This window comes from Penicillium lagena, assembly GCF_028827675.1.
Source record: "Penicillium lagena strain IBT 129212 chromosome Unknown utg000005l_segment0_segment0, whole genome shotgun sequence".
In the NCBI taxonomy this organism is placed as follows: domain Eukaryota; kingdom Fungi; phylum Ascomycota; class Eurotiomycetes; order Eurotiales; family Aspergillaceae; genus Penicillium; species Penicillium lagena.
The window spans coordinates 2,761,826-2,785,356 of record NW_026623226.1 but is presented as its reverse complement, the minus strand read 5'-3'; the positions used below and the strand labels follow the sequence as shown (position 1 = coordinate 2,785,356).

Here is a 23,531-nt window from a genome sequence, read left to right as displayed (position 1 = left end):
AATCACAGCCGGGCAAGAAGACTAAGCCTCTGCCGAGATTCATTAGGCCTGTGATTAGTGATTGTATGTGCTGGCGCAACAAAACAATTTAGCCTGGCCGGATGGACGGCCCCTTATGTACTGGCTGAGCCCCTCCCTATCTGGATGGAATGGAATTCGCTGGCGGGCTCGGAAATTTTCGACGCTTCTTCGCTGGCAAGATCTATGCGTATTTTCAGGCCCCTATGATTACTTCCGAATTATGGAACTGCCCAGAGAGTGTGGGGATGCGATCAGATTTAAATCTCGCCGGCGTCTCGGCATGTCCGTGTTGACAACACAGTTGGTTGCCTCCTTCAGCCCCAACGCGGACTGTGGCTGAGTTGAGACCAACCCCAGCTGCAGCGCCACCAAATGGGAGCTGATGCATCTCCACCGTCTGCCGGGCACGTAAGCTGTCAAACCCAGTGCAGGGGATATCCCTACACTGGTTGACTCTGACAGGGGTCAACCACATGCTCCAGCAAGGATCAGAGTATTTATGCGTGCCGTGTCCTGCACTCTGATTCGGATTATTGTCTCGACCGTGGAATACAACAAGCGATCCCTCCGAGCTGCACAGAGTTTGCCTCTTCCTCGTGGCAAACTCCCGCCTGAGCGACAGGTGAGCGGCAGGATCGAACCTTCCGATTCGATTGCCTTTCCTTTTCAGCTGCAATCCTCCCCAACGTGATTGAGTCCCCCAGAAGGCATGGTGACCCGCTTCTTGCGAACTGATCCGCATCAACATCTCAATGGAGTCGAGTCCCACCTTCGGCCTGTCCGCAAGTCCCTTCGCTTGGAGGACAGGGTTGGCTGACCCCTGAATGATTCTTCTCTTTGTCCTGTTCGCCGACAGGCGGCAAACCTCGATTGATCTACATAAATACTAGATGCGAATGCAAGTCAGTTAGGAATTATTATTATTTTGGCGTTCGAGTCTCAGCGGCAGATCTATTGTTTTGCTTTTTCTAATTTGGTCCAAACCCCGAATCTGGTGTTGTCCGCATTCGGCCACCACATTGACCACCAGTGGGCGCCGGCGTCTCGCAACTATTGCATTGCATCTCACCCTTTTCCAGAAAAGCAATATTCCCATGCGTTCTTCCGGCACCCCCTTAAATAAGCGTCTATATTTTGGCTAGGACCGAGCTGTGTCATCCGTGTCTCGTGATTATCCGGCCTGGTTTCAGTCCAGCGAGACAGCGACATCTTCAATTCTTTCCATTGTTGCAGGTCTTGATAGGAGACTCGAGCCGTTTACGGTGCGTGCACAAGTCTTTTTGATTACGTCGTATCAGTCGGGACTCCAATCTGTGACTCAATATGCCACCCGAAGGCTCATCCTTCACCACTCTCAACCTGCCCCCGGAATTCTCCCTGCCACAATGCATGGAGTTCTTCACCCTAACGGCGGGCCCGAACACGGATCTCTGGCGCAAACCACCAAACGGCGATACATCTACCGCGCCAATTGTCTTCACATCCCTCCGGCATCCATTCGTCGTGGCCGAAGTCACCGTCAGCGCCGACTGGGAAATGGAATGGGACCAGGGCGGACTGGTGATCTTCGCCGGCGCAGCACCGCAGTCCTTTTCCTCTAATTCAGTTCCCTCACTAACATGCCGGTCATCACCGCTTCCACCATGCAAATGGGTTAAAGCTGGGATGGAGTTTTCCGGAGGCACAGTCAACGCATCTTCCGTCAGTGCCACCGCCGACGGCGCAGACTGGTGTTTGTCCCCACTAGTCCAGCCAGCATGTGGGATGGGCATTCATTCACTGCGCATCAAACTCGAGCGGATCGGTCATGCGCTCTGGATCTGGTATCAGGTTCCATCGGCATCACCATATACGCTATCGCCCGGAGCGGTGGGGAGCACGTGGAAAAAACTGCGTGAAGTGACCTGGTTCTTCTACGGTGTGGAGGATAAATTCGTACATGTTGGCGTCTATGCCAGTCGGCCGACGAATATCTCTCGCGGAGAGACAATGTGGGATGCGATGCATGGGTTATCGCTAGATGGGTCTTCAGCTACGACAGCGAGTGGATTGGTTGTGGAGTTCGAGGACCTGGAAATTTTCTAAGTCATTTTAATTAGCAGGCTGACCTTGTGTTTGTCTCTTATGTCTTGTGATACCTATTTCCTGTTAGCGAGCAAGTATAATTTCATGTTGCAACGAGTCGGGTAATGCCATCAGTAATAACTAGTACCACTTGAAGAGAAAGCTTCCGGAAGAATTGATATGCTAGGGATAAAACTGAAAACTTAGCAATATTCCTGGAGATGACAGTTATTGACGTATGTGCGGTATGTAGTAGGGTTGAAGGATTTAATCCCTGGACTACTCAATACTTTTCGCATTAACTATCATTTTATGATTTTGAGAAGCTTTTTGCTTATATAATGGGAGTCCCGTTGAAGTGAGATATGTACTTCTAATCGTTAGCCCAGCTGAGCTAGAAGACTTCACAGTTGCTCATGGATTGCATTATCATCTACATACGAATGCTATATTTCTCCGATGGATAGGTAGGTACAGTGATAGCAGGGATCTGCTATTAATTGAAATCTGACTTCTGGGTGTGATGCATAGCTGTTTCCTCACCAAGTCAATATCGAGTCGTAGTTGACAGCACTTCACTGAGGAACTCGTCTTTGTGATCATGATGTTTTCTATACTGCGCATAACTTTGAAACTCAATGATATCATGCTGAGTCAGCCGGACCCGTGCGGGTCGGGATATCTGAAGATCCCTGCAACAGCTGGCAGCAGCTCAATAAGGGCTCTGCCGGGTGTTTTAACATGATCAATGGATTTTGATGTGTACAAGTGAAGTACTGACCAAAAAATAAATAGTCAATGGCTATCGGTTGAGGTGTAGGTGGCAGAATAAATTTTATACATGGTGACGGAGGAAAATCCTGCAGCTAAGATCAGAACATAGGAAAAGCTGCCCCCGACAGCTGTCTATCATTGAAATCTATTGATCTATTGTTGGAGCAAATGCAGCGTCACCCCAGTTGTTTTTTTGATATAATATCCCCCAGGAAAGGCACGGTCCCACACACAGAGTTTTTTTTTGGGTTGGCTCTTGGAAAAAGCAGAGATGGGTAAGAGAGGAAAAAGGCCCCCAAAATATCGAGACTCTATATGTACAAAAGAGAAAAGGTTGTTGTAGATGACGCTGAAAGTAGTACATGGTAATACATCACGACCAAATACCTTCCCCGGGCCGAATCATATCCTGAACACAGTGATGAGTTGTTTAGACGTACTTGCACATCATGGCAACCATCAGATCGAACAGACCCATGGCCTCGACGAAGGCAAAGCCCAGAATGGCGTAAGAGAAGAGCTGGCCACGGAGGGCAGGGTTGCGGGAAACACTCATGAGCAGAGCGGCGAAGACGAGACCGATACCGATACCGGCACCACCGAGACCAATGGCGGCGGAACCCATGCCCAGGTTCTTGGAGACCTCGACCATGGCGGAGGCGACCTCAGAAGAGTACTGGCGGCGAGCGGCGTGCTGGGCGAAGACCTGGCGGGCGTTGGCCTGGAGGAGAGTGGGCGAGGACACACGCTTGGGGGTCTGGAAAGCAGCGACAGGGGCCTTCTTCTGGGAGGTGAAGGTGCGCTTGGTGGCAGCGTTCAGCTGGAAACGGCCGGCGGGACGGGCGACCTTGGCGCTCTGGGCCATGGTGGTGGCCAGGCGAGAGGCGAAGACACGAGAGGTGGCCATTTTTGATATGTGGTGTGGTAGGATTTGAGGGTGAGAGGAGAGAGTGTGTGGGAGGATATATGGAAAGAAGGAACTTTTCAGGGAGAAAAAGCTGGAGAGAGAGAATTACCCATAAATACTCTACGGGTCAAATTTTCGCCCGTCCGATACCCAGTCCGTGCTAGTGTGCGCGTGGAAGAGCCCTAATCGGAGCGGACCACGCATTATTTCACAAGCATTTCTGCTCTGTCTGCGTTTTTCATTCTTACGCCTGTATTATTGTTGCTGGCCTCGGGTTCCTTCGGGTTTGGAACTGGCCTTGGGTCCACCGTGGCTTTACTTTGATGTTTGGGAAGGTTGGCCGTGAATGGGATGCTAGAAGCTATTGGCACCCTTCCTACATCTGTCTAGAATTGAAAAGGATCGAAACAGACTGCTGGGGGCATCTGTACTTGTGTCGTGGAGGGAATCGGCGACAGCCTGGTGATTCTGTCATTTCGGTTCGTATTCACTTCTTTTCCCTGCAGTGGATCATTCAATTGAGTGGATCAGGACCCACCGATCCATAGCTATTAAGCCAATCATATCCTCTCCGGCACTCCCAAACCCAGACTATGTTTCTGGATTTGTTCCCGGCGACACCCAAACCCGGGCCGACTCGGATTCCAGGTCCACCAACTGCTGGGCAACCGGCCCACCCGAAAGCCACTTGGTCGGTTGATACAGGTCGATAGCGCTCTCCCTTTCCTCGGGAAGGCACTTCACCGAGTGGTCCTATTGGGAATACGTAATTATGGACCCATGGGAATCCGCTTGACCCCGTTCACTCTTCCTGTTGTGGTTCCGAGAGAGATAGAAAGCTCTACATGCCGACCATGCAGAAATCTTGTAGCTAGGAACCTGCAGACAACCCTCCGGTACTTATAGGGGGTCATTCTCGCAAGGCGCGGCAGTGCGAAAGAGTGAAGCGAGGGAAAAAAATTCATCACGGGCACCGCCCTGGCTTTCGCTTCCGGCCGGCCTCCACTCGAATGGATTCCGACCCGCTAGAACCCGACAATCCAATTCGAAAAACTTGCTCTGTCCACCGGGTCGCTCCACGATAGGGGGTGGGTGCCGAATTATGGTCTAGCAGACTTCGCAGAGAACAGTACATTTCACTTGTACCTTTGTCGAGGACCCGGAGTGACTTATATACCCTGGACTCGACGACAAAGGTGACGGCAAGTACCGAAGAAATAAAATAAAATAATAAAAATTTAGAAATGGCGGCTCTGCACGCCGTACATTCTTCCGAGGGAAAATCAAACTCAGCCGGCTGATCCCAACCCTGAAGTGGTTGGCGTGACCCACACAAGCTCACTCGGCTTAGGGGCCGTTAAACCGTAAGCCCTTGCGTGAAGATGTACAGATACCATGTGCATTCAGAGCTGGTCAATGGACTTTCTATAGACTCAACGGCTGTTCTGTGAGTGAGAAGGGGTTGTCTCGAGTGGTGTGCAGCTTGGTGAAGGCTTTCGAAGGGTAAAATTGTGGTGGAGTCAGGGGTTAGAGAGGGTCTCGGGTGTTTTAGGGTATTGTATTACCGTACCATACGACCCAACTGACCCAGTCATCGAAGCATCATCGATTTCGTTGAGGTCATGCGCCGGAATTGTGTGGATGTTATGCCAGCTAGCATAATTGAGGTGGTATATGGAGGTATTAACCCCATGCAGATACAAACTATGGAGAACCATCACTACAAAAACGATAGTGCTGCTGGTCTATATATGCTTACCGCTGAACACAGACTCGGTATCACCGTCCCTTGTCCATGTCAATCAGGAGTACGGAGTACGTAGTCTACGTAAGGAATCCACCCAATGGGGCATATTATACTGCTATGGGCGCAAGGATGCGAAATAATGTACCATGATAGGGACTACTTCAGGCTAGCAGATCAGAGTGATAAGAGGCAAGGCAGCCAATAATTATGGAAGGTAAGCTGCACAGTGCCTCTCAGGGTGGCCGGGGGTTCTTCAAAATAAAAATCATGTGGCCGTGGACAAATTACGGTCAAAGGAAAAGACACGTGCAATGAGAACAGACAGGGAATAAGGAATGGTAACGACTTAGCATTCTTCTCTATCAAAATAAAACAGGGGGGACCTGCCAAGATCAGATTCTTCTCACTTCCTTCAATGCGAGAAGGTCAATGTTAATCTGCCTTCCTTGTTCTTTCTCCTGCGGAGATTGTTTGGGTCTAGTTTCAGCTATGCCAGAAAGAATCTCGGCACCGACGTATTCCACGAAAACAAGTCTTTCACCGGTGCATTGATGTTTACGAGCGGTAACAGCGAAAGCTTTAGATTCATGATCTTCTGCATTTTTCACACGAAATTCAAACTCAGCATTCTTTGTCTCAGCAGCGTCGACGCGTTGCTAGTTAATATTAGAGTTAGGGTTCGAGATATATTTCCCACTTTCCGTCTGAACAATTGCGCGACACTGTTCCTCGATATACAACACATCTGTGCCTGTTTCCCGACAGGAACAAGCTCCGAGTGCCGCTATTGCCGCTTCAAAAACGGTGTCGCGTGCATTGAGAAGATCTAAAGACCTTTGAAATAAATCCTGAATCCTGAATTAATCAATACGGGTCAATCAGAGGCTGATTGGGAGTTCTTTAGGGACAATATGTGTAAGGCATTGGATGCTTAAGAACAAGGGAAAATTGATAAACTAATTCGCTCGGTTTCACCAAGAATAGCAGCTGTACATCGTGCAAATGGGGCTTATACTAAGTATTAGAGTTAGATTTTAGGTAGAGAGAGACTTAATAACATACGGGGTTTAGAGGGAAAATATGGATTAGAGGGTCGGATATATATCTTTAAATATCGGCGGTGGAAATAGGTGGATCTACATCATCTGGACTGTACCCAAATTTAGTCGCTATTACCATAGCAAAAGATGAAGACAACCGAACTATTCTGCTACAGGTCACCAGGGCGTGCAACCAATTGAATAATCGAGGTGACTTAGCTGATCATAAAAAAACAGGGTACTGTTTTGGGGCAATGGCTCAAGTTGTGAGAGGCAGATGAACATTGGTATTTTCGGATATAATAGAACCGTTTCCTCACGTTCCTAAGGAACCTTTACCTAGAAACCTCCACAATAGGGCCCGAGTAGATGTGACGGGCACGCAGAATGTAATATACAATGGCCAGGAACATGCTACCTCCAATTGCCAGAATGCTCCAATTCATCCCTTCAATGCCAGGGTTCATCTCAGATGGCCAGAAGCTGAAAAAGATGACGATGGTGATGTAGATGATAGCATAACCGTTGATCACGGTACCCACTATGCCGGGACAATGGAAGGGTCCCCAGACAAGTTTGGCACCGGGCACATTGACAATATCGTCCTCGTTGTCATTAAAGCGGGAGATATCACCGCGGACTCGGCGGTTAAAGAGCAAGGATGCAACCATCAGATAAGAAAAGTAGATGCCTGACACTGCCATGGATACAACATCCTCCATAGCTGCATCGGAGCCAATGTTAATCAGGGCCAGCAGTGTAGCGACGGTCACTGTGATAATGATGGAATAGATAGGTAACTGCTTGCCGGTCGAAACCTAGAAGAGTGGAACGTCAGATTATGGAAGGCTTCTGTTTGACCGAGAGTTGCTTACCTGACTCCACAATTGCCACCCAGGAACTCCCCTGTCTCGGGAGAAAGACCAGAGCTGGCGAGATGCCGCGGCCAGTAGACCCATGAGCGAACAAGCATAGATAATAATCACGATGGCAATCATAGCCAAGGAGCCAGACACTGAGTTGGTTGCTTCTACGAAGATCCCCATAAAGTTATAACCAGTGATCTTCCCAAGCGTACCACCAAGGTCGGCGCCAGCGCAGAACATCATAGCAATAATCATTCCGAAGCCGAGGCAGCCGTTGATTCCAACGCTGAGCATAAGTGCGTTAGGAATAACGCGCGATGCGTTTGCAACCTCTTCAGACATCTTTTGTCCCCATAATATGTTAGTGGCAAATATATAGAAAGGCAAGGGGAACCCAGGAGACTTACATGCACTGCAGCATCGCCACCAGCAAAGGCAAAGGCACAGCTGGTCATGCCAACAAACCAGGATAGCCCCTGCGTGGCAAAGCCTCCATCATTCTCGAAAGACAGGAAAACTTGCTCTTTTGTATTATGATCCGCCATGTAAACAAGGGGGATCAGGATACCGAAGAAGCCAAGAATATGCACGACCAAAATAATTACTTCAATACGAGGTAGTAGCTTCCCTCCTACCAAATTCACGAGCAATGCGAGACTCAATGAGGCCCAGATAATCAGCGTGCCTTCCCAAGGCAGAGCATTGTAGAGATTGTTTCCTACGATCGCAGCACCCTGGATCATCTTTCCTGTCAGGAAGGCACATGCGGCGAAAGCACTTTGCCACCCGAGAACAGCAAACCAACCTATTTTGCTCCAAGTCAGCAAAGATAGATCACCCAAAATTTCAATGTGGATCAAGAATTTACCAGTAACAAAACTAAGAAACTTCTGGAGCCTGGCTGGGGCAAGCATGGCAGCCCAGTGATATTGGCCTCCTGCGGTAGGGGCCCTGTTCAACAGTTAACACTGGATCTAGGATCGGATTGACCTTTAGGAAGCAGCATACATAGAGGCCAACTCCGCCAAGACCATGAAGTTTGCAAATGTACCTACCCATCCGAAGATGTAGGCATAGATCGCTCCGCCGGAGCCACCACTTATAAATGTTAGCGAATGCTCCAAGACATAAAGGTCACGAGAATTGCACAAACTTTGCGAGCGGCCCAGTGAAGGTTCTAGGCAAACAGTTAGCGAACAATGTTCGAGAATCCATAATTGAGCTGGCTCACCCAAGCAAGCCTTCCCAAGTACCCAAAATGGTACAGCTAAACCCGAGGATGGAGAGAATACCAAAATTTCGCTAATGAGATCCAACTATTAGTCCTATAGGCTTACTAAGTTTGTAGTCTGAATAATTGCAGTACATACCTTGAGAACTGGCTTCTTTCCCATCCGCTGAAGATGCGCATTATCACGCTCCCGTACGGACGAGCCGACTTGTGCCTTGGACCTACTGGCGACGGACACGTGGCTCTTCAATTCATAGGCCTCCATGGCTTATCTTTGTTACCGAGTGGAAAAGAGACAGGCTGGAAATAGAACCAAGGGATGAAATGAGGGATTCAGCTGGTTTAAAAAAAAAAAAAAGAGAGAAAAGCAAAAGAACCCATGATTGAAATGTGGGCGGAAGGGGATCCGGAATCCGGATTGGTTAGTTGCATGTTACATTGAATAGAATTTCCAACATACGAGCAACTTGCACTAATGCTTCTAATCCTGGTCGATTATATGTCCTTTGCGGCCAGCCTGAGTGCCTAAGGAGGTTTGAGGGCCCACAACGCGTTGTTCGCCATTGTCGATCCTACGCGGGAAGGTTCCCAGAAGTGCTCCTTGGCCAATCGGAGGGAGCCACAAAGATCTTATGTGGGCCGCATATCAGTCTTGGCAACCGGGGTGTCCAACGTTGGGGGAGGGGCTGAACCTAAAGGGAGTTCTCGATCTTGCCCTGTTATGTTACAATGGTCATTATGACTGAAAAAGGCAAGTTGCAAAAAGGAAAGACGGATCGCGGGAAAACTCTTAAGAGAGTATTATACATATAAAAAAAAGGGGGGGGGGGGGGGTAAGGCTTATATCCCCATGGGTATGGAATCAGGATGAAACGAGATCGAATCCTGGATGGGACAATGGCGAGATTCGCCGCGGCTCTCTGAAACCTTATTACAGTAGTATTGGGACGTGATTTACATCCTGGTCTTCCGTTTTTCTGGGCACTGGAAATGGAAACAGCCCGAAGCGCCCACCGCAGCTCGAACCTCCAGGCGAGAAAGCGCTATAATAAAAAAGTATAACGTAGGCGTCCTCGTGTCAACATGCTTATATTCTCCTAATATTTTTCTTTCTTTTGACATACCCACACTCCTTTCCGTATCCAGCCTCGATGGGGTCACGATTTAAAGGCGACACCAAAGACCCGGCGGTCAACGTCACAACTTGGGTTCTTTTGGTTACAATCATTTTCAGTGTCTCTGCTCGAGTAGGGACTAAATTCCGACTGTTCAAAAAACTGACCGTGGACGACCTTTTGATTATTGTATCTTTGGTCTTTGCTATCGGTCAGAGTATCGCTATATCGCTGGCAGTTGGATCCGGCTATGGAAATCATTACAAAGCTGTCTCCAGTCCTGAAGCGGACCAGGTGATGAAGGTATGTCTCCTGCCTCAATATCGACCATTTCATTCTGGCCACTTCGATTCAAGATTGAAGACTGACAAGGACACATTGGTAGAACCTCTTCGCCGGGTCTCTGCTATACATCCTCAGTCTAGCGTTCTCGAAACTATCCCTAGCTATATTCATCCGGAACCTTACACCATCATTGAAGGACAAGAAGCTCGCCCGAGCGGTTGAAACCATTATCTATGCCTGGGCGGTTGTTGCAATTTTCGGGACTGCATTCCAATGCTCCTTGCCACGCACTTGGGATTTTTGGAAAGGCCAGTGCTTTAATGTGGTTAGTTATGCCCTTCTTCGTCTCTATTACCTTCTGGATCGCGAAACTAGAGCATACTGACGAGGCTCAATGGGGATTTGCAGTTGGCATGGCGCTACTTCATTGCTATCTCGAATATTCTTACCGACCTCTTAATCTTCGCGCAGGCGATGATCCTGATCGCCAGTATCCAAACGACGCTAGAGCGACGCCTGATATTTGCGAGTATCTTCCTACCCCGGCTTTTGTAAGTGCTTTGGATATCCTTCATCCACACATTTTCCAGCTGATACTCACTTTTCACCTTTTCTAGTGTGGTTGTCGCAACTATCGTTGAGATTGCATTTATCAAGAAAGGCACTAAAACTACCGATCCGACCTATACTATGTGTGATATCACAATTTTCGAAGTGATTATCCAATGCTTGAGCATTGTTACTGCTTGCTGGGGTCAACTGAAGCCCTTCCTATCATGGATGCGATCCAATGGACTCAAGCTCGATGGCGTGGAGGACCCTACCTCCTGGAACTATAAGATGAGCACGCGATCGCAGACGCGGTCTAAATCGCGGGACCGCAAGAGCCGATTGGAGAGCCATGAGATTTTCCCTCTGCCGATGCGGCGAGATCAAATCCTCGTAACGCAAGACTGGGAAGTGGACAGCCAGTCGAGCCGGGCGCACATCGTGGAGTCCGAGCCCCGCCCCTGGACGGGCGACGGCCAACGATCGCCCAATCAACCAAGTTAGCGAATGTAATTACACGTATACTAGCCACGATTTAGGCGTGCCAGATAAAACGATCTGCAAAACTCCCTCGCCAATGAGAACCCTAATTGTTGTATTGCTATAAATTGACTTTGAAAATAGCTTAACTGGGGTTCGCTTACTACGGTGCGATGGCACCCTATATAGATAGTGTTTGGTGGCGGAAGCTTCCTTCGGTCTCTAACAAACCTTAGGCACGCCTCGCACGACCCTGGTTCCACTGGCAACCGAGAAATTGGCCTCTTTCGGAGCCTCCAGACGCCCCCTAACGCCCCGAAGTCTTCTTTTGTTCCACCCCTAGACGAGGCCGACCCGTCCCGTTATTCTCACTGCATTAGGCCCGCAGGCTGCATTCGTTGTTCATGACACTAATACTTGTGGCTAGAAAAATTGTCTCCAATTAGTTCAAATGGATTCGCTCCCGTAAATCCTCGTAAATCGTGTTCTACAGCAAGAAAGATCGTTACGCATCCTGCTCGCGTGCCCATGCTCCAAGCTCTTACTTTATAATCCTCATATGTTTCCATTTGGTAATACCCCAGCGATCCATCTTTCGAAGCTGCCACCTTCTGTTGCCCTGGTGCCGCCCTGAATCCCCCTAGGTACGAACCTACAGTATACACAATAATGTATGAAACACCTTGCCACACATAGTACTTCAGTAGGCAAGGATCTCGGAAGAGATACGACCGAAAATCCTATCCTTATTAGGAGGTGCTTAGAGCTATTTCCTCTGTGAAGCGCATAATTTGTAACGTTACAATCAAATTATGAATCACTGATAGGCGTGGAATTCGTGCTAGTAGGTAGGAATCATCACATGTAAAGCAAGACCACCATTCTCCCCCCGATATGGAGGATCTCTGGACACAATGCTGGCATAGAAATATGTGATTACAAATGGAGTCATTAGTTATTGATACAGAAGTCCGAGTTCTTCGCCTCCTGCACAAGTCTGATAACTCCCAGTTCTTACCACATTGTCACGCCTTCAGACGGCCCCCACTCTTTGTTCATCTAATTATATTAAATGGACATGCTCTCGCCTACAGATTCCGGTCAATAAACCCTTTGCTCAGTTCTCAAGTGAAAACACAATCGGACTAATTCCACAATGGGCTCAACAATCAATTCCCTCGTTCTAGAGCCGGCTACTGCGGAAGATGTCCCTGCCATCACGGAGCTATGGTTTGCTGCCTTCACACAGCCCGTGATCGGCCACTTGTTCCCAAATACCCCGGGTATGCACCAATGGCACCGGGACTGGCACCTGGGTGACATTCAGACAAAGCCTTTCCAAAAGTACCTACGAGTAGTTGATACGGAATCGAGGGATGAGCAAGGCCGGCCGCGACTAGTTGCCTTTGGTAAATGGGACCTGGCCATGCCCGACGAGCGAGGCCGTCGGTTCCCGCATTGGCATGCGGATTCACCTTACCAAGAATGCGAGGACTTTATCGATGAGCTTGAGAAGGCAAGGAAGCGTGTTATGGGTGATGAGAAGCATTACTGTATGAATGAGGCCCTTTGAATTGGAATAGTCGGAAATTTATACTGACTTGACAAATACGAAAAAGATCTGGACACCCTCGGCACTCATCCCGATTACCAACGACGCGGAGCCGGTTCTATGATTGTGAAATGGGGTTGCGATCTGGCTGATAAAGACGGCATTTCAGCATATGTAGACGCCAGTAAGGAGGGCGCAGGACTATACAAGAAACACGGCTTCGTGGATTATAATCCACCTGGCAATGACGTGGCTGCGATGGCTCGCTTTCAAAAGGTCCAATGAGGGATACTCAACACCATTCAAGAAATGTCAATTGATATGTAAATGTCTCTCCTAGTCCTGCCCAGCCAAATACTCTTGTCCATTGGCGAGGAGGAATTATGGTCTACTTTGCATGATTGTGCGACAAATTGGACATCCAGTCCTTCTACCTTTGTTGCACACAAGCTTCTTCCGACGTCTATCCTTCCTAGAAGGTTCTAGGTAGATTTCTCGGAGGTGGGGGACATCTGTCGATATGGCGTCCTATGCCCATACTCCCCTCTCCCTACTCATTTCTGCAAGCAAGTATTTCCATCGGTGCAATTAATGAAATTAATGAGTTGAGTGTGAAAATATGGCACCTACAACCCGCTCCCAGACGTTCCACCCTACGAAGTTGTACAAGATGGTACAGTATCAAGCTTAGTAGTCGAACTTCACCTTTTCGAAAGCCGGCACCAAAGAGAAAAAACTCACCAGTCAGAGAAGAAACTACGCCCTGCTGCCCCTCCTTAATAAACATCCGTCTCCCCATCGAAATACTCGAAGCCATCTTTCTACAACTGAGTCGGAAAACCATTCTCGCTTCCGCACAGGGAGTTTGCCGAGATTGGACTGCTATTATAAAAATCTTCGTCGCTCTCCAGGAGATGCTCCTCTTTCGCCCTGCAACAGCACCAAGGATCGAAATGTGGGAGGATGACAAAATCTTCCTCTGGTTTTTTTGGCTGCATGCTTCAGAGTCAGAGGGTGCCCAACAATAAACTCCGGAAGTATAAGAAGCAGAGACTTGGTGAAGACCGGAGGCGAGCTGGTGTTACATGGTGAGTATCATCTACTTATATACCTACTATGCCCTGTTTTCACAATCGAGCCACAAGAATGTTCTTGCTTTGTCAGGCTAACGCTGGTGAAATCAGAACTACGTGCCTTATATGCCCGCCATATAGAAGCATTACGAGGATTTATTTCGGCCAGCATACCAGCTTCTTTACCACAATGCAACATAACAACTTCAACGCCCATCTCCTCAAGATTAATAAGACCTCGGTTTACCATAGATGCCAAGTTACACAGTTCATATAATCCGGAGAGCGGGTCGTCTGGCCTCAACTCGGTCATCCCGACTCCCCGCATTCCTCCACACCCGGATTAATCTTCCTTTCGCCCGCCAATGTCATCAAAGGAACCGGCACGCCGAAGATCTCTGCCGATCAGGGCCCTCGGCGAATTTTCCAGGGTTTCAGCCGCAGCCGTTCTATGGGAAGGACGTGCTGACATATTGGAATGGGTATCTGAGTACCTCTGAGTTCGGGTATGGGATGATCTACCTGCCAAATCGTGTGTATGGGCAGATTCATCATATTACACTACCGGCAAAGGAAGGGCCGTTCGTCACGGCAGTGGGGATGGAGGTCCCATATTATGTCGACATCTATGAAGACGCGTTCAAGGATCGAGACCATGTGCTGTTGAACAGCATTTAATGTTAATTTTCGTCTTGAAAAATCCGAAATTAAACTGACTGTGGTCAGATGCAGGGCCGGACAGGAGGCGACTTCAAACTCGGACTCGACACGCAGTTCTGTTTCTAGTATGACATCCGGACACAAGCACAGCATGACCAGAAAATCACACTACACATCCACAACAACGGCAACGCAGAATTCTTCCGTCTGCACTCACCACGACGGGGCTGCTCCTCGAGCTCGACATGACTGCCAAGAAAGGCCACTCTAAAGTGCCGACTGTGGGAGTCCGCACAGATCGTGTACTCCAGCTAACAGAACCTGTCAAACGGCCCTTCCCCAAATTCGAAGAGTATGACGAGTCGGGCGCGTGTGTGCTCCATGCACGATTCAGGTACGACAGGCATGATGCCCTACCGCGCATTCCCGTATGACTGGAGCGGACGTCAGACTCAGGCACCGAGCCTCGATGTCTGTTGGGCCGACAACGCCAGCCGGGGGATGCTCAGGCTTTGCCGGCTGGAACAGAACGGGGCGACGGATCTTCAGGCGCGAGAGGTCTATTCAGGCAGCGAGATGAACCGAACGAATGCGGTTACTGCTGCGCGCAATTTGAGACAAATTTCATAGAGCGGGACGCATGCTATGGTCTGGCCGGTTGAGTTTTCGGAGTGTTGGGTTCAGTCCCAAGTCGTCGAGGTCAAGAGCTGTTATTTAATACTTGATGAGTATACTAGATACGGCAGTCGTTAACTCGATGATAGGTGTATCTATGGCGTTCGGATGGCAGTGGGTAGTCATTGGGCACGGCAGCTTAGGGCGGGACTAGCTTCACTAGCTCGGGAGTTAGCGCATCCCAGACTTTTTCTTCAGAGCGTGATCAGGGGTGTTTTTATTGGTAAATGTGTGCAAATGAGTGTGCAAGTCAGTAAATATGGCAGTAGTAAATATCGGTCATGTCGGCAGCTATGGCTCTCACTAGTTCAAATCCTCTCGTGGTCGTTGTCCCTGAAGGACCGAGTAGGTAGGTAGGACGAATGATAAGCAGCTCACCGCATGTTGGCGATCAGCAGGTTAGCACGAGTTGGTCACTGTGCCAACTCGCTGCCCCACCTGTACTTAGCTCTATTGCTGCCAGTCTTTTCTTTCTCTCTTCCTCTTCCTCCCATCCATCTGGTTTGCTTTGCTGGTCAAGTTGCCAATATTCTTTAATCCCCCCTCCTCCTCACGACTGTAACGATTTGACGAACTCAACGATCATGGCCACTGCTGCTGCAATCCATAATGGTACTTCTCCGTCCATCTATTTCCCTGTCCATCAGTACTAACCACCACCTCCAGTTCCTGCTGACGAGACCCTGCCCAGAGACCCTGTCTCGGTCGAGCAGCTGCACTCCAACCCCGTGCTGGTAGAGGAGAAGCCCAGCTTCAGCGGCGATGTCACTGCTACGGAGTCTATCCTAAATGAGAAGACTACCGAGGCAGAGCCTGAACCAGAAGCTGCGGCTACAGAAAAGCGGGAGCAGAATCCGGTGCCAGAGCAGACCCAAGAGGCAGCTGCAGAACCGGCCCAGGATGAACAGCCTGCGGAGGCTACTTCACAAGAGCCTGAGTCAGAGCAACATGCAACGGAGCCAAGTTCCGAACAAAACTCCACCACTGTTCCAGTAGACACGGAGCAGACGTCGGAAGAGCCAACTGTTGATGACCTCGCTACGACGGACGATGTCCCGGAAACTGCTGCTGCTATTCCCAAGGCTTCGAATGAAGTAGATCAACCCGACTCTGCAGTAGCAGGTCACGAGACCATCCACGCAGACGAAGCTATTCCAGAGGTTGAAACCGAGAAAACCGCAGAGGAGCCTGTTACTGAGGCTGCCCCAGAGGAGACGGCAGAGGAGCCTGTTGCTGAGAGTCAAGCTGCCGAACCCGTCGCCGAGGCTACAGAGGAGCAGACTTCAGAGGAGACTCCAGCTGCTGAAGAAGCTTCCAGCGAACCAGCTGCCGAGAATACGGAGCAACCTGCTGTAGGACCCACCACCGATGAGCCACAGGCTGAGGAGATAACTGAGCCTGCCAACGAGCCGGTGGAGGAGCCTGCCCAAGAGCCAGATGCCGAGGCTACTACGAAACCCGATCCAGAATCTTTGGAGGAGAACAATTTATCAGAGCCAGCTACAGAGGCACTGAATGTTGATGCAGCCCCAGCGGAAGACTCCAAGCCAGAGGAGCCCAACCCCGAAGCTGCTGCGGAACCAGCCATCGAAGTAACCTCAGATCCAGTCGCTGAACCTTCTACTGAACAGCCCGTCGCCGAAAAAGAAATCTCCACACCTGTTGAAGAGCCTGCTGCTGTCGAAGAGCCTGCTGCTGTCGAAGAGCCTGCTGCTGTCGAAGAGCCTGCCGCCGTGGAAGAGCCTGCCGCTGTCGAAGAGCCTGCTGCCGTGGAAAAGCCTGCTGCTGTTGAAGAGCCTGCCGCTGTCGAAGAGCCTGCTGCCGTGGAAAAGCCTGCCGCTGTCGAAGAGCCTGCTGCCGTGGAAGAGCCTGCCGCCGTGGAAGAGCCTGCCGCCGTGGAAGAGCCTGCCGCTGTCGAAGAGCCTGCTGCCGTGGAAAAGCCTGCTGCTGTTGAAGAGCCTGCCGCTGTCGAAGAGCCTGCTGCCGTGGAAAAGCCTGCTGCTGTTGAAGAGCCTGCCGCTGTCGAAGAGCCTGCCGCCGTGGAAAAGCCTGCCGCTGTCGAAGAGCCTGCCGCCGTGGAAGAGCCTGCCGCCGTGGAAGAGCCTGCCGCCGTGGAAGAGCCTGCCGCCGTGGAAGAGCCTGCCGCCGTGGAAGAGCCTGCCGCCGTGGAAGAGCCTGCTGCTGTTGAAGAGCCTGCCGCTGTCGAAGAGCCTGTTGCTGTTGAAGAGCCTGTTGCCGAAGAGCCTGTTGCCGAAGAGCCTGTTGCCGAAGAGCCTGTTGCCGAAGAGCCTGTTGCCGAAGAGCCTGTTGCCGAAGAGCCTGTTGCCGAAGAGCCTGTTGCCGAAGAGCCGGCTGCTGTTGAAGAGCCTGCTACTGTTAAACCTGAGGCGACAGAAGAACCCACCGCTGAGGATTCTTCTACTGCCCCTGAACCTACAGAAACTACAAGCACTGAACAGTACAGCGCTTCCGCTCCCACTGAGCAGCCTACTGTTGACGAACCAGCACTTGAAGAGCCTGCGAAGGATACGACCGCTGAGGAGCCCGCTGAAGTGAGCGAAGACGTCACGTCCACGGAAGAGCCATCCTCCGAGCAGCCTACTACGACTGAAACTGCCACTGAAGATGCGACCACTCCCGCTGTTGAGGAGCCTTCCACCGAGCCACAGGCTGAACCCGTCGAGGAGTCCTCCAAGGAGATCCCTGCTGAGGAGCCTGCTGTCGAACCTTCCACCCAGGATGAAAGCCCGACCGAAACTTCAACCGAGGAGCCCGTAAAGACGGCCGTCATAGAGTCGACTGAGAACAAGCCAGTGGAAGCTGAACCCGCTGCTGCAAAGTCGACTGCTGAAAAAGTCGCTCCACCAGTTGAGGAGACATCTGTCGGGCAAACGACCGCCGAGGAGCTGGCTCCGGCGAGTGAACCAGTTCCGGAGGTACCAGCTGTTGAGGACTCCCCTGTTGAGCAAGTTTCAGAAGTTGCACCAGCAACCGAGCAGACCGAAAAGGTCAACACTGCTTCAGAGGAGCCCGTTGAGGAAACACAGCTCGAGCCTGCGGCTGATTCGACTGCTGTGGAGACAACTGAGGAGACTCCTCAAGAGGGTGACGAAACTCCTGCCGTTGATGGACCTGCGCCTGAGGATCCTGCTACAGATATTGACCAATCTGTTTCTGAGCAATCTGCTGAAGGTCCTACTTCGGAGGAACCTGCAGTGCCAGAATCTGTGCCCGAGATTTCCGCCCCAGTCGAGCAGCTGACTACAGATGGAGACGCCGAGCCAGCTGCTGCTGATGACACTCTCACCGAAGCGCCCGCTGTGGCAGAGTCAATCACCGACAAGCCTGTCCAAGATGTGACCCCGGCAGTTGAGGAACCTGTTGAGGAAGAACCTGCTGCGGAGAATGCTGCTAGTGCAGAGAAGGTGGCTGATGAGCCTGTATCTGAACCTGCGGCAGCGGCTGCTACTACCACTGCCGAGGGTGCAGATCCTGAGCAGGCAGATGAAACGATGCAGCCCGAGGCACCTTCTGAGCCAGCCGCGACTGAGTATGAAGCTGAAAGCAAAGAAGTGACTCGGGCGGCCGAAGTGGGTACTGCAGATGAACCTATTCAACCCGAGGCGCAGCCCGAACAGGCTTCTGAATCTGAACCTACCGAGGAGCCTCAGCAGAAAAAGCACGAGGATGTTGTGAAGGATCATTCACTGACTCCTGAGATCCTCGGGGCTGGTGTTGCAGCTGCAGCTGGTGTTGCTGCGGTTGGCGTGCTGTCTGAATCGAAGGAACCCGAGACAGTGGCACCTGCAGCAGACCAGCAGGCCTCCAAGTCAGCAGAAGTGGCTAATAAGGCCGTTATTGATGGCAAGGACGCCGAGACCAAGGTTCCAACAACGGAGGCGCAGCCTGAAGACTGTAAGCCGACCCCGTTCCTCTTGAACCGTTCCTCTGTTCTGTCTTTGGATGCTGATCCGGTTCTTGCAGCCCTCGCCGGCGACCGCGAAGCCCTCCTCCAAAAGCTCAACATCCCCTCCACGGACCAGCTCGCCACCGCAGCTAGCGCCAGTGAAGAGCAACCATCGACTATCAAGAAGGCCCGCGTTGAGGACGCAAGGCCGGAAGTAGTCGAAGAACCTGAAGCTTCCACTAGCAAGTCCGCGGCCGCGGCCGGTAAGACAGATGGAGATGCTCGTCCCCCGAGCCAGAATCGGTCAGTGACTGCTGTTTCTCTGAATAATGCACCTGACAGCTGGCTCAAGGCGATCTGGCGCAACGTCTTTGTGAACTTCTTTGGTGCCATTTTTGCGCCCTTCCGCCGTCGTCGTGGAAAGGGCAGCAACAAATAAAGAGATCGCCTTCCTTGAGCCATGGTCTTTCTCCCCTGGTGCTGGACGTTGGGAGACGCGAGATCCACCTACATTGTCGTCTTCCGTTTCCCAGGAACAGTACTAACATAATTTGATTCCATCAGGCCCCTGACCTTGATTGCCTTGGTTGTGGCTATACTTGCGCTGCTGTGGCACATTTATATCTGATTTATCACAGCTCTCGGGATACCTACAACCAGTGTTTCCCCCAGGAGCAAAAGGCCCCAAAAAAGTCCCCCCTCTTCTCCCCTGTTCAGAATGTTCTACCCACGCATGATTCCCCTGTATTTGATATCTGCGTCCGTTTTTTCTGTTTTTACGATTTCCTTTTGCGTCTGATATGCTGTTTTTGTTATTTTTTGATTTTGACTTTTCTGTGTTTCTTTATGGTTTGATGATTTTCTTATGTCTGTCGTCTCCCGATCATGTTTCTGATGCGTTCAAGATTCGATCTCGTTTTGAGATTGGGTTGGTTCTTGATATTCCTCCAGGATGTGTGTAATGATACTTATGACGATGACCTAATGGATGACTTTATTTTATTCTATCTTCCCTTACATTGTAGCAGGTATCGAATAGTTTCTAGACAGAAAACACTCTTCCCTCGGCATATAGGGTGTCCTGTAGGCCCAGCTCAAGTCATGGCGAGTAACAAGGCCATAAATTACCAACCTTTGGGGGAAACATCAGGTACCTGTCAGTATTCTTCGTTCCTGATGTAGCATGTTGCGTAGCATGAACTATTCATAGTGAACACAATACCGCCAATAGGAAAACTACGGTGCATTTAGTAGTTATAATTTGATCTTGTTCAGAAATAATGTAGAAATAATGTGGAAATAACGTAAAAAGGTTCTGGATTATGACAAGTGTGCTATTGTTACCAGTAAATATTGCCTGGCAGGCAACGCATAACAAAGCTCACCTTCTACCACCAGGACTTCAACAACTTCTTCTCTTCATCTCTCACCAACTGACCTCTTCCTTCTTCACCTTCTCTACATACCTCTCTTCTTGTGCCGTCACTCACTGCTGCTCACTCTCTGTATCCCACAACCGTTCTGCTCTTCGAACTCCTTAATCTTGCACCTGATATCTCTTCTTTCTTCACTTGCACGATGGAAAACCAAAAGCCCACTCAGGCACAGGAATCTAACAACTCTTCTTTCTACATCAACAACCCTTATTTCCCCGCTACCCAGAGGCCCTCGTCTCCTGGACTGGGCGTCCATTCTATATCCTCTTCTGATATCCATCCTCCACGCATTCAGCCTGGCAATGCATTCGCCCAGATGAAAGCCAAGGATCTTGAATATCTAGCCGCTGGAAAGGATTCTGGTAAGTTTTCAAAACCCTTTTCCCCCTTCCTCTTTGTATGAAAGACCACATACAAATCCAAAAAAAAACGACTGATCCAAGATAACAGCCAGTTCAGACTCACCCATGCCCAAGCGCCCGAGTCTTGCCCGCGCGGGTTCGAGTCTAGACTATGACAAGGACCTGGCTGTCCCCATGCCCAAGCCGCGCCTTTTTAGGCCTGAGCCGACTTCCCCAACTTTGCGCCATGTGGAAGAGGCCAGTCTGTCGCCCTGCAGGCCGCATCTATTGAAGAAGCGCGCCGTTACAGACCCACCTCGCATCCACGAAGCCGCTAGCCTTGACAAGTCCGGTTACGATGCCGGCGAGAACAAGAAAAGGTCTAAGCTGGATCTTATCAAATCGAAGCTCAGTTTCAAGGACCTGCGCAAGGAATGTGCCAAAGACTCGCCGCTGCCTGTTCGTGTTTCTGTCGTATCCACGACCGCAAGCCCTAACCTCATGGCTCGACGCTCAGTGACCACCATGGGCGTTACACCTCCTTTAGCCAATATTCGCAGCCCTAAGTCCCTGCCGCAACGTCCAATCGAAGTGACCAAGTCTGTCATCAGAACGAGCAGCTCGTCGAACCCTTCGTCTTTCTTTGCTGCAGCACGAAGCAGAATTCCTTTGCCTCCTTCTGGAACATTCTCATATGCGCAGGGCACCATGACCCCCATCAGGACCTCGAGTCTGTACAAAGATACCACTACAATCTCTGAACTGGCTTCTTCAGAATTTGCCGCCAAGGATGGGGATATGTCTTCCTTGGTATCACCACCCATTTCAGCTTCAAAGCTGCGTCCAGACATTGTCGTCACATGTCCTAGCTTCGACCGACTGTCCTCGCAGTCGGTCGTACGCACTCCTCACACCCCAGATATTCCCTGGATGCCTGACTACCCGGAAACTGAGGACTCGCCTCCCAATATCGGTGACCTTGCTGAAGGTCGCGGCAAAGTCAAGTATCTTCCCGCCAGCTGGTTGGAGAAGTCGGACAAGAAACCAAAGAGATTCAAGAGGCCCCGGACACCTACACCAGGACCTGAGGCTCTGGGACAACGTTCAATTCTAAGTGCATACAGCAGCAAGGATGAACCGCCAGTGACCACACTCCCAGACTACCTGCCTTCATTTCAGGAGCGGCTTCAAAAGGCCAACATGCCGTTGGGCCAGCCCATTCCTATTGAGATCCAGAACCGCAGCACAGTCTTACATGTTGACGAAATTGTGGAAATTGTCCGAACAATCCAGAAGCAGACAGACGTTGGCATCAACACAATCAGCAAGAAGCTTGAGGATCTGTCTTTCTGGATTGGAGAGCAACTTCAGAATCAGATCGACAGTATTGCTGATCTCGCACGGGCCAAATCCGATCTCTTCGCCAAGCAGTGTGAGATCTCGCGCGAGATGATGAAGTTCCAGCTGGATATGCGTCTGGAGATTGGGGTGATGGAGCGGCGGTTCAACGTGTTTGAGATGAAGATGCTCGACGAGCTGCAGGGCGAGATCCGGGCTCTGGCGCGGTCCTACGAAGAACTCAACGCGAAGACCGATACTCTCATCGTGAAGCACTCTTCTAATGATAATCAGCGGTTCATCGAGTACCACCAGCTGAAGAATGCGGAGATCGAGAACGAGATTGCTCAGATGAAGGCAAAGCGGGAGAAGGATGCTGAAACGACACTCGTTCAGCGTGGCAGTCAATCCAGCTCTGGGAGTAAAGAGTCCTTGATCAGGCCCATTGCTATCAAGCCTGTCCCTGCCCCTAGCTCGCCCTTCTCCAGCAAGCCTGGTGGCACTCGCCTCGCCTCGACAGAGACGCAGGCCACCATGTCCCTGCCATGCAACGTCTCCGGGTCCAAGAAGAGTCCTCGCACTATCGACGGCGTGCTGGAATCCAAGGACAAACTTTCTCCTCCCAAGCCTGGTAGCAACGAGGACGCAAAGAAATGGTTCGGACTCCGTCGTCGTCGCCAGGCGAGCGACACCTCGACCAGCGGCAACAAGTTCCCATGGTCATCTCGTCGTTCGAGCACGAAAGAAGGCATCTCTTCCCCGCAGGGTGACAGTAATAACTTTAACGAGCTTCGCGCATCTAACTCCTCCACGCCGCCTATCCCCCCGGTCCCGCGCTCCATCATCAACCGCGTCGTCGACGACATCAATCGCAGCAGCAATACCACCACGCCTAGCAATATTCACCCTGCCTTGCGCAGTCCTGTGGAACAGGCTATCATGCGTGAGCGACAGATCAAGACTCGACAGGAGCAGGAGCAGAAGGAAGACGGCATGGTCTCTGATGTTACGAGCATTGGGCCTGCTGTTGTTGCTTCTCTTTCTTCTCTGCCAGAGAACACATCTAGTCCTGCAGGTATCTCAGCTCAAACACAGCACTCGAAAGAAGGTTCACCAAGCCAGCATGTGGTGCCGACCACTACGCAAAGTTTCTCAACGGCCGCAAGCTTCCACTCTGCTCTTCCTCCTTGCACCACACCCTCGAGCGAGGATGAACCTAAGGTGCCGCTTCTTTCGAATCACCAGTGGGATAGGCAGGAATGGGATAAGGGGTCGGAGCGTGTATCTCGCTCGACTGCTGGCGACGAACTTCAGTAGGTTCTTCTGGGTCTGGCATTCGAGGTGTCGTCGTTCTGGTTTTTCTTATTTTCTCTCGCTTGGCTTTTCTTTGCAGCTGTGTTTCACTTTCTGGTCTCTTGCTTTGCTTTTCTTTTCTCATTGTGCTGCTCGTCTTTTTCTTTCTGGTGTGGG

The 23,531-nt window shown here is 50.7% G+C and overlaps 9 protein-coding genes across 9 annotated transcripts; 6 read left to right on the top strand and 3 right to left on the bottom strand.

Moving 5' to 3' along the window:
* Positions 1-214: 214 nt before the first annotated feature.
* On the bottom strand, positions 215-769 carry N7510_007855 (uncharacterized protein; the record flags this gene model as incomplete). Its single annotated transcript, XM_056979780.1, has 1 exon — positions 215-769. The coding sequence occupies one exon, from the start codon at positions 767-769 to the stop codon at positions 215-217; it is 555 nt and encodes a 184-aa protein (XP_056832823.1).
* Positions 770-1,344: 575 nt separating this feature from the next.
* On the top strand, positions 1,345-2,106 carry N7510_007854 (uncharacterized protein; the record flags this gene model as incomplete). Its single annotated transcript, XM_056979779.1, has 1 exon — positions 1,345-2,106. One exon carries the CDS (start codon positions 1,345-1,347, stop codon positions 2,104-2,106), a length of 762 nt encoding a protein of 253 aa, XP_056832822.1.
* A 1,183-nt stretch (positions 2,107-3,289) lies between these two features.
* On the bottom strand, positions 3,290-3,766 carry N7510_007853 (ATP synthase subunit C family protein; the record flags this gene model as incomplete). The annotated part of the gene is made up of 1 exon (XM_056979778.1): positions 3,290-3,766. The coding sequence occupies one exon, from the start codon at positions 3,764-3,766 to the stop codon at positions 3,290-3,292; it is 477 nt and encodes a 158-aa protein (XP_056832821.1).
* Positions 3,767-6,888: 3,122 nt separating this feature from the next.
* Positions 6,889-8,915, bottom strand: N7510_007852 (uncharacterized protein; the record flags this gene model as incomplete). Its single annotated transcript, XM_056979777.1, has 7 exons — positions 6,889-7,371; positions 7,429-7,761; positions 7,827-8,370; positions 8,428-8,517; positions 8,573-8,596; positions 8,651-8,721; positions 8,790-8,915. The coding sequence occupies 7 exons, from the start codon at positions 8,913-8,915 to the stop codon at positions 6,889-6,891; spliced, it is 1,671 nt and encodes a 556-aa protein (XP_056832820.1).
* An 886-nt stretch (positions 8,916-9,801) lies between these two features.
* Positions 9,802-11,103, top strand: N7510_007851 (uncharacterized protein; the record flags this gene model as incomplete). The annotated part of the gene is made up of 4 exons (XM_056979776.1): positions 9,802-10,068; positions 10,151-10,375; positions 10,426-10,601; positions 10,668-11,103. 4 exons carry the CDS (start codon positions 9,802-9,804, stop codon positions 11,101-11,103), a joined length of 1,104 nt encoding a protein of 367 aa, XP_056832819.1.
* Positions 11,104-12,235: 1,132 nt separating this feature from the next.
* N7510_007850 (uncharacterized protein) lies at positions 12,236-12,916 on the top strand (the record flags this gene model as incomplete). Its single annotated transcript, XM_056979775.1, has 2 exons — positions 12,236-12,632; positions 12,699-12,916. 2 exons carry the CDS (start codon positions 12,236-12,238, stop codon positions 12,914-12,916), a joined length of 615 nt encoding a protein of 204 aa, XP_056832818.1.
* A 1,693-nt stretch (positions 12,917-14,609) lies between these two features.
* N7510_007849 (uncharacterized protein) lies at positions 14,610-14,994 on the top strand (the record flags this gene model as incomplete). The annotated part of the gene is made up of 2 exons (XM_056979774.1): positions 14,610-14,736; positions 14,768-14,994. 2 exons carry the CDS (start codon positions 14,610-14,612, stop codon positions 14,992-14,994), a joined length of 354 nt encoding a protein of 117 aa, XP_056832817.1.
* Positions 14,995-15,623: 629 nt separating this feature from the next.
* On the top strand, positions 15,624-19,385 carry N7510_007848 (PT repeat family protein; the record flags this gene model as incomplete). The annotated part of the gene is made up of 2 exons (XM_056979773.1): positions 15,624-15,651; positions 15,706-19,385. The coding sequence occupies 2 exons, from the start codon at positions 15,624-15,626 to the stop codon at positions 19,383-19,385; spliced, it is 3,708 nt and encodes a 1,235-aa protein (XP_056832816.1).
* A 1,464-nt stretch (positions 19,386-20,849) lies between these two features.
* On the top strand, positions 20,850-23,378 carry N7510_007847 (uncharacterized protein; the record flags this gene model as incomplete). Its single annotated transcript, XM_056979772.1, has 1 exon — positions 20,850-23,378. The coding sequence occupies one exon, from the start codon at positions 20,850-20,852 to the stop codon at positions 23,376-23,378; it is 2,529 nt and encodes an 842-aa protein (XP_056832815.1).
* Positions 23,379-23,531: the final 153 nt, after the last annotated feature.